The 14,983-nt window shown below is 38.6% G+C and overlaps 1 protein-coding gene across 1 annotated transcript in view; it reads left to right on the plus strand.

The window, feature by feature from the left end:
* Positions 1-11,371: 11,371 nt before the first annotated feature.
* Positions 11,372-14,983, plus strand: part of tous (testes of unusual size) — a 92,473-nt gene continuing 88,861 nt past the window's right edge. Inside the window, exon 1 of the mRNA XM_074184766.1 lies at positions 11,372-11,673. Coding sequence (XP_074040867.1) covers positions 11,468-11,673 — 206 coding nt within the window. The 5' untranslated portion in view covers positions 11,372-11,467. The remainder of the gene's footprint in view (positions 11,674-14,983) is intronic.

Consider the following 14,983-nt stretch of genomic DNA (forward strand, 5'->3'; position numbering starts at 1 on the left):
CACGTTGTTTTATTTCGATATTATTGTAGGTACAGTTTTGCCAAAACGAGGTGGTGAGGGCGCTCCTAGGACTGTACGTACCGTTGTATTGGAGGAAAATATTTTGGAAGCCGTCGCTGATGATCCTTCAATGAGCATCAGAAATCTATCAGAACAGTTTCATACATCCAAGTCCACTATTCATAGAATAATTAGGGAACAACTGCTCCACCCATTTCACATCCAGAAGGTACATGCCATGACACCTCAAGATTTTCCAGCACGACTGAAATATGCCAATTGGTTTATGGATAGGCAAAGAGAGGATATGACTTTTATTTATCGAGTTTTATTCACTGATGAAGCAGGTTTCAGTAGCAGTATGGAGTTATCAACTCCCATAATCTCCATATATGGGCCGAAGAAATTCCCACGGGGGATATTGCAAACCAAACACCAACGGAAATTCAACGTGAATGTTTGGGCTGGTATCATAGGAAACCATCTTATAGGACCATTCGTTCTACAGGACCGATTGAATGGAGAACGTTATTTGGAGTTCATTCAGAACGATTTGAATGGACTTTTGGAACATGTTCCATTGCAAACCCGAAGAGATATGTGGTTTATGCATAATGGCGCTCCTCCTCATTTTAGTTTGATTGTGCGTGATCATCTGAACCATATTTTCCACAATAGATGGATTGGTAGAGGTGGGCCATATTCATGGCCATCGCGGTCTCCGGATTTAAATCCATTGGATTTCTTTCTGTGGGGGCATCTAAAAAGCCTTGTTTACGCTACACCTATTCACACAAGAGATGCATTGTTGAATAGAATAACATTACATTGTGAAGCCATACGAAACGACCCTGGAATGCTATTTCAAGTACAGAGAGGGTGTCTTCGCAGACTAAGAAAATGTATAGAGAGAGAAGGTGGTCATATCGAGCAGTTTCTGTAGCGGATTTTTCATTTCTGTTTGCTCTTGAGGCTCTTGAGTTTCGTTAGTTAAACGTGTTTGCATTATAAAAATTCGTTATGAACATTTTACCTATCATTTCCATTTTCCTTAAAAACTAATATTTTCGAATAATGGTAGACATCTCAGGATAAATGTTGTTGAATTAACGTTATCATTATTATTTCTGCTTTGATAATTATTCATTTCAAATAATGGTGGACGAGCGGGTTTGATGTCGTCGAGTGAAACTACATTTTTATCAAGACTCGTTGCTCCGATCGACTTTCCACACGAGTACTTTTATTCATAAAATTGTCCAAGTAACCTTAATTTGTTGAAAAATATCTGTCATTTCGAAGTTTTGGGTGTGGACCATCGGGGGTAGTCCGTTATTGACTTTGTAGCAAAACAACTGACTCCTGCATGAAAGCTCATCGAAGGAATTCATTTATTTAGTCAATTACCAAAATTTGGATGATTGTGAATATTCACTTGAAAAGTTATCAAAGAAAAACATTTTTCATTTTGTAACTTCGAGGGCACGTTTCTTGGTAACGAAGGATTTTAGGAAAAAAAGTTGTATGAAGTACTGGTGATATTTTGAACCCATCTATACATTCCCGAAGGGAAAAGAGGAAGTCCAGGGACACCCTGTATATCGAGTGGTCCAACGAAAAGTAAGCACCTTGCTTTTCTCCTTTTTTTGTAACTTGAAGCAAAAATACCCGGATAGGGCAATTTTGCTTTTGAGGAGGACACATTTTAGATGTATTTTTCTACCTGTGCCTTCAACCCCCTAGCGAGGGTGAGTAACAACCCTAAAATTTTAAATGGAAAGTGGGGTCGAGGGATATATCAGTTGAAAGGGCACAAAATTCTCTTTCCAATGATACCTAATTTGTTGTATTTACTTGAATAGTTATAAAAAAAGCAAAAACATTTAGTCGATATTTTTGGTGTTGATGAAAATGCGGAAAAACGGCATTTTTATCACTACTACGTTCCTTAATTTCTCTCGTGTGTTTTTTGGTTCAAATAACAACAGCAGATAAGTGTACAAAAAGAATTTAGGCAAACGTTCATTGATTCAGTTCGGTTGCTTTTGAAATTATTTCAACTTTACTGTAAAAATGGTTTATTCCATTCCTGAACGAGTTGAAATTGTTAAATTTTATTATCAACATAATAGTTATGCTAGACTTACTGCTCGCCTCTTTAATAACAGTCATCCCGGGAAAAATGTGAATGATTCGTACGTTGCCAAGTTAGCCCAAAAGTTTGTCGATACCGGATCTGTCTGTAATGTGAAACACCAGCCACGGAAATCGATCAGAAATGAAGCAGTGAAAGTCGCTGTTTTGGGACATGTTGAATTGGATCATACTCAAAGTACCCGTCAGCTTGCTGCAGCCTCAGGTGTCTCCCGTTCGTCCATAATACGGATATTAAAAGCCTATAAGTTTCATCCGTACAAAATTAAATTAGTACAGGAACTCAATGAAGATGATCCTGATAGAAGGCTGCAATTTTTTGAACAACTGAGCCAGCTACTAATTGATGATCCGCACCTATCATTCAACACGTGCTTTTCCGATGAGAGTACATTTTTTTGAATGGAGCTGTGAATAGGCATAATTGCCGTTACTGGGATGACAGTAACCCACACTTATTCCGAGAGGTCCATACCCAGTACCCTCAAAAAATCAATGTCTGGTGTGGCATATTTGGTAGTCATATCGTAGGGCCACTTTTTATTCCTGGGAATTTAGCTGATGAGGTCTACCTGAACATGCTTGATGATACAATTGATCCTCTCATAACAGAGATAATTGAAAATGACCAAAATCATAATGATGATCGGCTTCATTTCCAGCAAGATGGAGCACCTCCTCACTATGTTGCTCCGGTAAGAGAGTTTTTAGATGACCGGTTTCCTGGACGGTGGATTGGAAGAAGAGGCCCCATCGAATGGCCTGCCAGGTCACCTGATTTATCGCCTTTAGACTTTTTCCTTTGGGGACACTTGAAAAATAAATGTTTTGCTACGCAGCCCGAGTCCATAGAAGATCTTCGCCAACGAATTACAGCAGAGTGCAAAAGTATAACACCTGATATGCTACAGAATGTTAGGAATAGATTTGAACAAAATCTGTATTATGGTATGGAAGCAAATGGGTCACATTTTCAGCACTTGCTGAAGTAGAATTCTACTGAGTCAATTACACATTTCAAAGTACTGGGTTGTAGTTGTTTTTCTTCATAATACCTACATGTTTGAGTGAAATAGAACAAATTAGGTATCATTGGAAAGATAATTTTGTGCCCTTTCAAATGATATATCACTCGACCCCACTTTCCATTTAAAATTTTAGGGTTGTTACTCACCCTCGCTGGGGGTTGAAGGCACAGGTAGAAAAATACATCGGAAATGTGTCCCCCTCAAAAGCAAAATTGACTTGTCTGAGCATTTTTGCGTTAAGTTACAAAAAAAGGAGAAAAGCAAGGTGCATACTTTTCGTTGGACCACTCTGTATACAATCGATCGCTTCAAAATCACTTCAGTAACTTTCGTCAAAAGCTTCTGATAATTCCTCCTCCATATTACCTGTTTCACTATCACTGTCGTCATTTGAATGAATAATGAATTTAACTAAAATTGCTTTTTTAATCTTTTTCCACCAGTCTTCTTCGGTAATATTAGATAATACTTCTTTAATTACCTCTAATACCTTCTTATCAAATTTTGGAAAATTATTTTTGCGCCTGATGCTTTGTTTCAATTTTCCCCAAATCATCTCGATGGGATTGAAAACACAAACATAGGGGAGATGTCTCAGAATGGTGTGTCCATACTTTTCAGCAATACTCTCAAGGGCATACACTTTTTCAATTGTTTTTGTCTGTACCATTTCTTGGAAATATTAGCTTCCATGCTCCTATGATTGTCAATATTATAGTCTCCAAGTTTTTTCCACATAATTTCAAAAAATTCGGAACCTAGCCTTTACTTCCTCCGCAATGCCCAGTGATTAGTCGCGATCCTTTGTTTACAGACATGTTAGGCGTACACATTCTCGAACCATCAGTCCACCCTTTCGTAACTGTGTCGTGAGTGTCATACCAATATTCGTCCAAATAGAAAATTTGTCGTTGTTCTTGTCTATACTTAGTTATTTGTTCTAAGTATGTTACGCAATTCCACTATTCTTCTGCTTTACATAACTGTTTGACGTTTGTTTATTATTTTGAATCTAAATCCTAGTTTCTTCATTTACTTATATGTATTGGTTTTTTTTGCTTTTGAGACTGCCGACAACTTTAAGTGTGCACAATACCGTTTATTTCGAATATGCACTACCGTGGATATCTACTATAGAATGTAACTGTAACTGAACGTAAAACATTCAGTTAATAACACTCCTCCATTAAGTTTCATCCACAAAAGTAATATGTGTGTTTTGCAATCAATTAAATCAAAAGTTGATGCATTTGACATTGGGTTTTCTCATTGATAGGCTTATGTAACAGCAGATGACTCTGATCACACTTGTACCAAAACTGTTCTCAATTGTTCCATATTTTCACCATAGACAAACAAACACATCGTTTCAAAACTTAATCACATGACATCTGTCAGTGTCAATTGTTTTTGTCTCTCTGTTTGGTCTTGAACCACATGGCTTTTACCGGTGAATTATAATTTTAAAACATAAACGATTTTTATTAGGTAAATTTGTATAATCTTCTTTATATCAGTGAGGAGTCAACTTTTTTAATGTAGTGACTTGTTAGACTGTATTGACATGTTTCAATTGTTTAAACGTAACATTCTTTTCGACACGGACATCCTCACCAACAGCTGGGGCTTAGAGCGCCATAAGGATTTTCCTGAAGTGCTTGTGTTTCATCTTTGAAAAAAATAATTTTATAATATTGTACTATTATCATACAACTTTTGTAGTTTTTCCTTTGGTATTACGTCAAGCTTTCGGAAATGTTCATTTCCTTCTTCAGGACTTATATCGTGAGTTTGAGAAAAACTAGTTCCTTCATAACAGTCAAAGGTTATCGGCCATCTTATGCAAATATATAGTGTAGGCATTTACATGTTGATGGAACCATGCTGTCTGGTACAATTAAGATTTCAATCAACAGGTAATTGCCTACACTATACAGGGTGTTCCTTAAACACATGCTAATATTCAAGGAGGTAATTCTTAGACCCATTTTAAGGAAAAAACGTCCCATGGACGTATGTCCTAAACGCCTTAACTTTTGAGATACAGAGTGGCAAAGTTTTCAAAAATAATCAGTTTTTTAATAATAACTGAGATAATTTTGTAGACATCTTTGGCATATTTGGTACATATGTTCCATGCCTCAAGGCGCATTTTCTGATGTACAAATTTCTTAATTTTCTCTGCCAGTGGCGTACGTACGAGTTTAGAAATGTATATTTTTGTCCGACGCATGGTTTTCGCTCAAAAAATTTAAAATCGCTTTACTTAAGGATAAATTCCTTAAAAATCTGATGCGGTATCGTGCATCGACTGAAAGCAAACTAAGAGATCAGACTTGTTGCAAAATAATTGAGGATCTAAAAGGTATTTGTTTGTTGTCAGAGGCACTGTTCTCAATTAAAATTACGTCATAACGCAGCACCGCTTAATAATTTTTGAAAACATAAATTTAGTTATCCTGGAATAAAGGACGTGTAGCAGAATTTATTTACTGCACCTCTTGGAAATATGGAGTTCGTTGATATGTGATTTCTTTTAAAGATTAAAAGCAGAAAAAACAGCGTACCCACCATAGCAATAAAAAACGAATTCTCTGTATGTACAAACGTCAGTAGCTAATATTTATGTTGGTTTAAAGTAAGGTGTTGGTGTTAAAAACTGTCACAGCGGGTTTTGATTGATTTTGAAGTGTTATTGAAGTTATTTTGGTAGTCCGCTGTTTTTCTGAATATCAGTAAATATGGTAAATTATACGAATGCGGAAATGGTGCAAATGCATTACGTATATGGCCTTGCTGATGGTAATGCAACAAAAGCCAGGCGCGTTTATCAGGAAAGATATCTTAATTGTGCCTTACCAGATAGCCGAACCCTTTCAAATATTCATCGTCGACTTGGGGAAACTGGTAGTTTCAAGAAAGGGACTCCGGAAGGTAGACCTCGTGTAGTAAGAATTCCTGAAATTGAGGAAGCGCTGCTGCAAGAAATTGAGGAACATCCTGAGACGAGTACAAGAAAGATCGCTAGAACTCTGTATATTTGTCATCAAATTGTTTGGCGTGTTTTGGTTGATTTTTTGTTATACCCATACCATATTTCAAGAGTGCAGGCATTACTCCCCAGAGATTTTCCACAGCGTGTGAACTTCAGTCAGTGGTATATACAAAGTATTGCAGTAAATCCGCAGTTTGAGACACAAATTTTGTTCACAGACGAAGCAAATTTTTCTCGGAATGCCATTCAAAATTTCCATAACAATCATGTGTGGGCTGAAGAAAATCCCCATGCAATAACCGAAACCCATTTCCAACACCAATTTTCGGTTAATGTATGGGCAGGAATTATAGGTGATCATCTAATAGGCCCATTTTTTCTACCAGGACGCCTTGATGGTCGTTCTTATTTACACTTTCTCGAAGAAGACTTACCTGGGTTATTGGAAGATGTGCCACTTGCGTTAAGGAATCGAATATGGTACATGCACGATGGCGCCCCTGCTCATTTCAGTGTAATTGTCCGAAACCATTTAAATACAGTTTATCCTAATCGTTGGATAGGTCGCGGAGGACCTCAGCAATGGCCAGCAAGATCCCCCGATGTTTTTTTTATGGGGTCACCTTAAAACTCTTGTGTATAAAACTCCCGTTAATACTTTAGAAGATTTAAGAGAGCGAATAGTTGCCTCGTGTGAAACTATACGAAATACGCCGGAAATATTTGAACGGGTGCGTAATTCCATGCGTAGAAGGGCGGAAGCATGCATACTAAGTGCAGGTGGCCACTTCCAACAATTTTTATAATCAGTTTTGGTATTATTACTAATTAACAAATTTGTGCTATTCGTTTAGACTTACTGTCACAAAATAAAATAAAACTCGTTTTTGTGAAAAATTTATTTTTTTTACCTCCTTAAATATTAGCATGTGTTTAAGGAACACCCTGTATATCTGCATAAGATGACCGATATCCTTTGACTGTTATAAAGTACTAGTTTTTCTCAAACTCACGATAAAAGTCCTGAAGAAGGAAATAAACATTTTCGAAAGCTTGACGTAATACCAAAGAGTTTTTTCTTATTCCCTGGCATCCTCAAAATTGACTGCAACCTCATCAACAGAAATCACACAGTGGTTTCGAAGTTCTTTTTTCAACCGGCCAGTCACGACCAATCTAAGAAGGTTTATATATATTTGACAAGTTCACTGTTTGTAGGAATGTGTATTGTTTTGTGTAGTATATTGAATGTGAGGTCTTGTTGTGTTTTGATTTGTATTTGTTTCTCGATATGTGAATTATGACTGTTGAATTTATGGATGTTTAAGTTTTCCCAGATGTCCATACGGATTCCTTGTTTTATGAGTTTTATGTTCTCTGGTGGGGGAAAGTTATGTTTGTTTTGTATGGCGTGTGTTGCGAGGTTTCATTTATATATTATTGGGTTTAGGTATGCCTTTTTGTGTTACTCGTACCTTTGGATCAGTTTTGTCTTAGTCTGAAGTAACTATTAAATAACTTGTTGACCCATACCTATTTTTTTTATTTCTTGAATTTAGAAAAATCAAATCAAATGACGCTTCATACAAAGAAGGTTGTTCCACAAAATAAAATGAAAAACCCACGACCACTGCTCTCCCAATATACTAACTGCTGTTAGCAACTGGTTATTCTTTTTCTGAGTTCTCTCCAAGCCGGGATATAGCAATCATCACAAATAAAATGTTCAAAATACCTTACACGTTTTATTTTCAAATTCATATAATTCATTTGTGATTTCATATGATACCCAGTAATAACGTGTAATGTATCCCCCACCATCCTAAAGATCTGGGTGCCTCTTCAATAACGTTTGTCAATGGCAGTGAACTGTCCTTAGAAAAATTGTAATGCTGATCAACGATTGGTCCCTTGGTGCATTTAAATATTTACGATTATCGTTGAATTACTTTATTTTTCCATTTGAGGACAAAGTTTTGAATATACGCAAGAAACCAATCATCATAGCAAATAAAGAGGTAATCAATTAAAGGAAGTATCATGGAATCTCAATAAAGATGACAAAAACTGTTAACCCTAAACAAATATAAGTGGCACCTATTCATTGATGTTCACGAATTAATCCTTTGTTTAATCCGTCGAATTTATAGTGTAAACTCTCGTCGTTGTTTGAACAACAATTACGTTAAAGCCAAATGTTTAGTTCACACAATTTTTCATGCGATTATAATTGAATGTTCGAAGAAGAGTAATCGCGAAAGAATTATACAGGGTGTTCCAACAAAAACTTGACCTTCCCGGACATGTAATCGAAACTTCACCCCCTTGGGGTCAGCAAATACCCCCTATTTTTTTAATGGCATAGAGGTCGAATGATTCATCATTTGAAAGGTATTTTATCCCTCTATTACTCTGTGATTTTCTTCGAAACAATTCCCTGTCGCAAGTCTTCTAGGCTTAGTGGAGTACACTTTCGACTTCAGGTGTCTTAACATAAAGAAGTCCATCGGTGTGAGATTAGGTGATGTGGCTGGCCACTCTACTGGACCCCTTGGAAAACGTTCCTCCAAAAACTCGCACCCGAACAACAGAATGGTCCAACAATATGATTACCGAAAATGCCGGCCAAGACATTCCATTTTTGTGGAGTTTGTGTTGATGTTTCCATCACCAAATGAGGATTCACATCGCTCCAGTAACGACAATTAGGTCTATTCACTTCACCATTTAACATGAAAGAACTTTCGTCTGAAAAACACGTATTGTATAATAACAATTTCTCGCTGAAGACCTCCCAAAACTGAAGTCGACGATCAGGATCGCCCTCGTTTAATTCCTGAACTAGTTCTATTTTGAAAAGATGGAGTTTGTAGGCTTTCAAAATTCGAAAAACACTGGTAGCTGATACACCATACGCTCTAGCTACTTATCTGATAGATTGTCGATTATCCATTTGTACATATCCCAAAACTGCAACTTGAACTCCGTCATTTCTGACAGGACGGGATACTTCATGTTTTCTGAACCTGAAGTTCGGAACTTATCCATTAACTGTTTAACGTATTGACGGCTCACGTTGTGGTCTGGATGATTCGTATTATAAATTCTTGCAGCAGCTTCAGCACATTATTTCGATAGTAGCTGGCAATAATTTCTATTCTTTCTTCAGTAGAATAAACCACGTTGGAACACAGTGAACAAGAATGACTGAATAATAATTCGTGAGGAAGCGACAGTGGCCAACTACCTACTTTTTGTTCTGCGACAACTAGATTCAACAGAAACTACCAGTGCAGAAAAAACTAACAGTGTCGTCCATTTCAAAACGTTTACTAGGTACTAATTAAATAAATTCTACAAATCTAGAAGATCTGCGACATAGAAGTGTTCGGGAATGCCGATTTCTGACACCGGACATCTTCAGTAATGTAAGAAACGCTTTCGAAAGTAGACTATTATTGTATGGAACTAGATGGAAATCATTTTGAACACTTTATCCATTGATTGTATTGCCATTGGTATTACTTTTGTTGATTTCCTCAACAAATTGAGCGGCAGGGAATTTGGAATTTTCTGCTTTTTCTTGAATGAAACATTCAACATTTAATTTTTCAATACCGAATGAACCAATTTCGAAAAAAATTACAGAAGTAATAGAGGGATAAAGGACCTTCCAAATTATGTATCACTCGATCCCCCATACCTTAGGAAAAATAGGGGTAGTTGCTGACCGCAGAAAGGTGACCCTTTCTTGTAAGACAAATTGAAAAATCTGTAAAAATTTTACAGAAACCAGTATTTAATACTGGTGCGAGTTTATTTGCGTACTTTTTAAGTACGATGACGGGCACTTCATCAGGGCCAGACGTCTGACTAGACGCTGTCAAGAAGTAATTTACGGCATTGTGGATTCTAATGTGGAAATAGTGGGTGGTTACTTCTCCTAGGTACGCAGTAACTTATTGGGATAAACTGAAATGTTTGCCCTTTCTACACCTGTTCTCCATCTCAATTTTCATAGTTTTTCAGATTGTGGAAGGAGAATGTACCCAAAAAGGTCGACAAAAATCTGATTTTCCTCCACAAAAAAAGACTGTCTGTTTAAAAATCTGTTTAAAATCTGTTTTTCCGTTAACCAGCTGTCGCACCCCTACGAACGACAACCCTCAGAAGTCGAAACTTGTGCGAGCTGAGGATTAATGAGGTCTTACCTTTTAACGTGTGATTCCTAACACGGGTTGGACGGTAGCAAGTGAAGATCGATCGTTCAGACTAGGGCTTGAACCACCGACCAACACGGCAGTCAATTCGAGTGAGTGAACAAAGCACCCACGCCGAACCGCTTGGCTACCGACTGACCATTCTGACTGACTGACCGACTGTCATTCATTATAATTAATAAAGGGTAATTGTTTTCGTTTGATAATACCATAGGCCCTGAATACGTGCTAATGCAAACTTGAGGATCCCAGATTCAATGGGGAATGTTCCTCCTGACGAAAATCAAGTAGTTTTCATAAAAGAGCTCTAACAAAACGCATTTTAAACTTATCATTTCAACCTTCTTCTTTGAAAAAATATTTAAATACTTAAAAAAGAGGAATGAAATAATGCATTCAACATTTAAAGGGATTCATTTCTATTTCACCATTTGACAACATCGGTTATAGCTAATAAAGGACAATGAATCTGTTACCTGTATGAGACAAACAAAGATGACATATGTCAGAGGCGTGCTGTTCTGTTTACTTATGTTCCGAGTTCCGAGACATTCTGTGACATATGACATTTTGTGCGCCTAACCTATCTTTCTCTATATAAATAAATAACAAAACAACTGTTATGTGGCTTGTGGAGGTGGCATTGAACTATAATTTATATTTTGCCTTGATTACTGATTTATAAAGATAATTTTCCTTTTTTAAAGTAGAATATCTAGGTACGTATTAATTATTTCAACTTGATTAGGCGCCGTTGCCAATATGTTAATTAGAAACAAATCCCTTTAAAAATTAAAACCCAACATTTGAAACATTAATTTGAATACTTTTCGAAGTGAATTTGAAAAACTGATGAATTAAACTCAACTTTATTTTGTTCAAACTTGCATTTGCTGTAATAACCCAAATTGAGGAACATTCCCCATTACCTCCTGTATGGTAAAACGAAACTGATCATGCGTCACATTCCTAAGCAACCATGTAAATTCTGACATCGAACCAACAATTGTATTCGCATTATATACAATTTTGAAGTGCGTGTCTGATGTCGTAGAATTAATTCTACACTGATGAGTTTACCAATATTACAACCACAACTTCTTCTAGGATTGGAAACTAAAATCAGAAATAACGTACATTTTCTCTCAGATGATGAGCTGGTATACCCTGTTGGATCGGTCATTGCAGTCCACAATTTCGGTGTTAGGAAACAAAGATTCATCAAACTATCCGAAAAAGGAAAACATTTAACTCATCTAGCTGTCAGCCCTAACAAGTAAGTGAATAGAATTGAAATCTATACTCATAAATGCGAAAGTCACTTACTGAACACTCACCCATTCATCTTTGTTTACCTTTTCATCACTGTTCTCTATACTGCTATATTTTCGGAGGCTGAAATTTTGTATGTAGGTTCGTTTTAAATTGTTGATGTGCAATAAGAAGGGATTTTCAAATATTTCAACTGGGGCGCCAGCGGCGGGGGAAAAGGCGCGTTCATAACATGAAGTTACTTTTTCATCACTGTTTCTGCGTACAGCTTTATTGTCGGAGGCTGAAATTTTGTAAGTAGGGTCGCTTTATGTTGTAGATGTGCAATAAGAAAGGATTTCTGAATATTCCAAATGGGACGCTAACCGCGAAGAAAAGAGACGCGTTCATAAAATAAAGTTACCTTTTCATCACATCATGCTCTTAAAATTTTCGGTGGGTAAATTTATATTTAGTATCAGCATTGCACCCTTTGGAGCCGGGTGTGGTCGGTAGTCTGGAATATCGATGGCATCGGTGAAGATGCCAATTTATAGAAATATATCCTATAAATTGAAACGGGTATATTTTCAGGAAAGGAGAAGTAGAACGCCAAAACCCATCTTCCTCATATATATTCTAGTTTCGCTTAAAAAAAAATCAATATCTGTTTAAAAATCTGTTTAAAATCTGTTTTTTCCGTTAATCAGCTGTCGCCCCCATACGAACGACAACTCTCAGAAGTTGAGAAACTTGTGCGACTAAGGACTAAAGAAGTCTTACCTTTTAACGTGCAGGTTAACACGGTTGCAGAATCATCCCAGTTTCAACCAGATGAATTCTCTCGAGAAAAATATCTGGTCGAGGCAGGAATCGAACCCACGGTTTTCCGATCGTGAGTTGGGCGCACTACCAGCGCGACCAATTGCACAACATTTCACTAATACATAAAACCAATAGGAATCCTGTAGATATCACAATTTTTGTTTTGTTTTCCATTCCTTCTGATTTTAAGTACAGATTGTGTACCATTTCTTTAAAGGAAAAGAGGCCTCCACCTAACCGGTTACGTTGGGTTAGGTTGAGGCCTCTTTTCCCCTATATATACATTGTACATATACAATTATTGCAAACTAATATTTAAAGAAATGATACACAATCTGTACTTAAAATCAGAAGGAATGGAAATGGAAAGGTTAGGTTAGGTTAGGTGGAGGCCTAACCGGTTAGGTTAGGTTAGGTTAGGTTAGGTTAGGTTACGTTAGGTTAGGTTAGGTTAGGTTAGGTTGGAGTGGAGTGGAGTGGAGTGGAGTGGAGTGGAGTAGAGTGGAGTAGAGTGGAGTGGAGTAGAGTGGAGTAGAGTGGAGTGGAGTAGAGTGGAGTAGAGTAGAGTAGAGTAGAGTAGAGTAGAGTGGAGTAGAGTGGAGTAGAGTGGAGTAGAGTGGAGTGGAGTAGAGTGGAGTAGAGTGGAGTGGAGTAGAGTGGAGTAGAGTGAAGTGGAGTGGAGTGGAGTGGAGTGGAGTGAAGTGGAGTGGAGTGGAGTAGGGTGGAGTGGAGTGGAGTGGAGTAGAGTAGAGTAGAGTAGAGTAGAGTGGAGTAGAGTGGAGTAGAGTGGAGTGGAGTGGAGCGGAGCGGAGCGGAGCGGAGCGGAGCGGAGGGAGGGGAGGGGAGTGGAGTGGAGTGGAGTGGAGTGGAGTAGAGTAGAGTAGAGTAGAGTAGAGTACAGTAGAGTAGAGTAGAGTAGAGTAGAGTAGAGTAGAGAGGAGTAGAGTGGAGTGGAGTAGAGTGGAGTGGAGTAGAGTGGAGTAGAGTAGAGTAGAGTAGAGTAGAGTAGAGTAGAGTAGAGTAGAGTAGAGTAGAGTAGAGTAGAGTAGAGTAGAGTAGAGTAGAGTAGAGTAGAGTAGAGTAGAGTAGAGTAGAGTAGAGTAGAGTAGAGTGGAGTGGAGTGGAGTGGAGTGGAGTGGAGTGGAGTGGAGTGGAGTGGAGTGGAGTGGAGTGGAGTGGAGTGGAGTGGAGTGGAGTGGAGTGGAGTGGAGTGGAGTGGAGTGGAGTGGAGTGGAGTGGAGTGGAGTGGAGTGGAGTGGAGTGGAGTGAGTGGAGTGGAGTGGAGTGGAGTGGAGTGGAGTGGAGTGGAGTGGAGTGGAGTGGAGTGGAGTGGAGTGGAGTGGAGTGGAGTGGAGTGGAGTGGAGTGGAGTGGAGTGGAGTGGAGTGGAGTGGAGTGGAGTGGAGTGGAGTGGAGTGGAGTGGAGTGGAGTGGAGTGGAGTGGAGTGGAGTGGAGTGGAGTGGAGTGGAGTGGAGTAGAGTGGAGTAGAGTGGAGTAGAGTGGAGTGGAGTGGAGTGGAGTAGAGTGGAGTAGAGTGGAGTAGAGTGGAGTAGAGTGGAGTAGAGTGGAGTAGAGTGGAGTAGAGTGGAGTAGAGTGGAGTAGAGTGGAGTGGAGTGGAGTGGAGTGGAGTGGAGTAGAGTAGAGTAGAGTAGAGTAGAGTAGAGTAGAGTAGAGTAGAGTAGAGTAGAGTAGAGTAGAGTAGAGTAGAGTAGAGTAGAGTAGAGTAGAGTAGAGTAGAGTAGAGTAGAGTAGAGTAGAGTAGAGTAGAGTAGAGTGGAGTAGAGTGGAGTAGAGTGGAGTGGAGTGGAGTGGAGTGGAGTGGAGTGGAGTGGAGTGGAGTGGAGTGGAGTGGAGTGGAGTGGTGTGTGGAGTGGAGTGAGTGGAGTGGAGTGAGTGGAGTGGAGTGGAGTGGAGTAGAGTGGAGTAGAGTAGAGTAGAGTAGAGTAGAGTAGTAGAGTAGAGTAGAGTAGAGTAGAGTAGTAGAGTAGAGTAGAGTAGAGTAGAGTAGAGTAGAGTAGAGTAGAGTAGAGTAGAGTAGAGTAGAGTAGAGTAGAGTAGAGTAGAGTAGAGTAGAGTAGAGTAGAGTAGAGTAGAGTAGAGTAGAGTAGAGTAGAGTAGAGTAGAGTAGAGTAGAGTAGAGTAGAGTAGAGTAGAGTAGAGTAGAGTAGAGTAGAGTAGAGTAGAGTAGAGTAGAGTAGAGTAGAGTAGAGTAGAGTAGAGTAGAGTAGAGTAGAGTAGAGTAGAGTAGAGTAGAGTAGAGTAGAGTAGAGTAGAGTAGAGTAGAGTAGAGTAGAGTAGAGTAGAGTAGAGTAGAGTAGAGTAGAGTAGAGTAGAGTAGAGTAGAGTAGAGTAGAGTAGAGTAGAGTAGAGTAGAGTAGAGTAGAGTAGAGTAGAGTAGAGTAGAGTAGAGTAGAGTAGAGTAGAGTAGAGTAGAGTAGAGTAGAGTAGAGTAGAGTAGAGTAGAGTAGAGTAGAGTAGAGTAGAGAGAGAGTAGAGTAGAGTAGAGTAG

The sequence above is a fragment of the Leptinotarsa decemlineata genome, unplaced genomic scaffold (genome assembly GCF_025532065.1).
Source record: "Leptinotarsa decemlineata unplaced genomic scaffold, Ldec_3_MD MMD2_tig00026358_RagTag_RagTag, whole genome shotgun sequence".
Classification (NCBI taxonomy): Eukaryota; Metazoa; Arthropoda; class Insecta; order Coleoptera; family Chrysomelidae; genus Leptinotarsa; species Leptinotarsa decemlineata.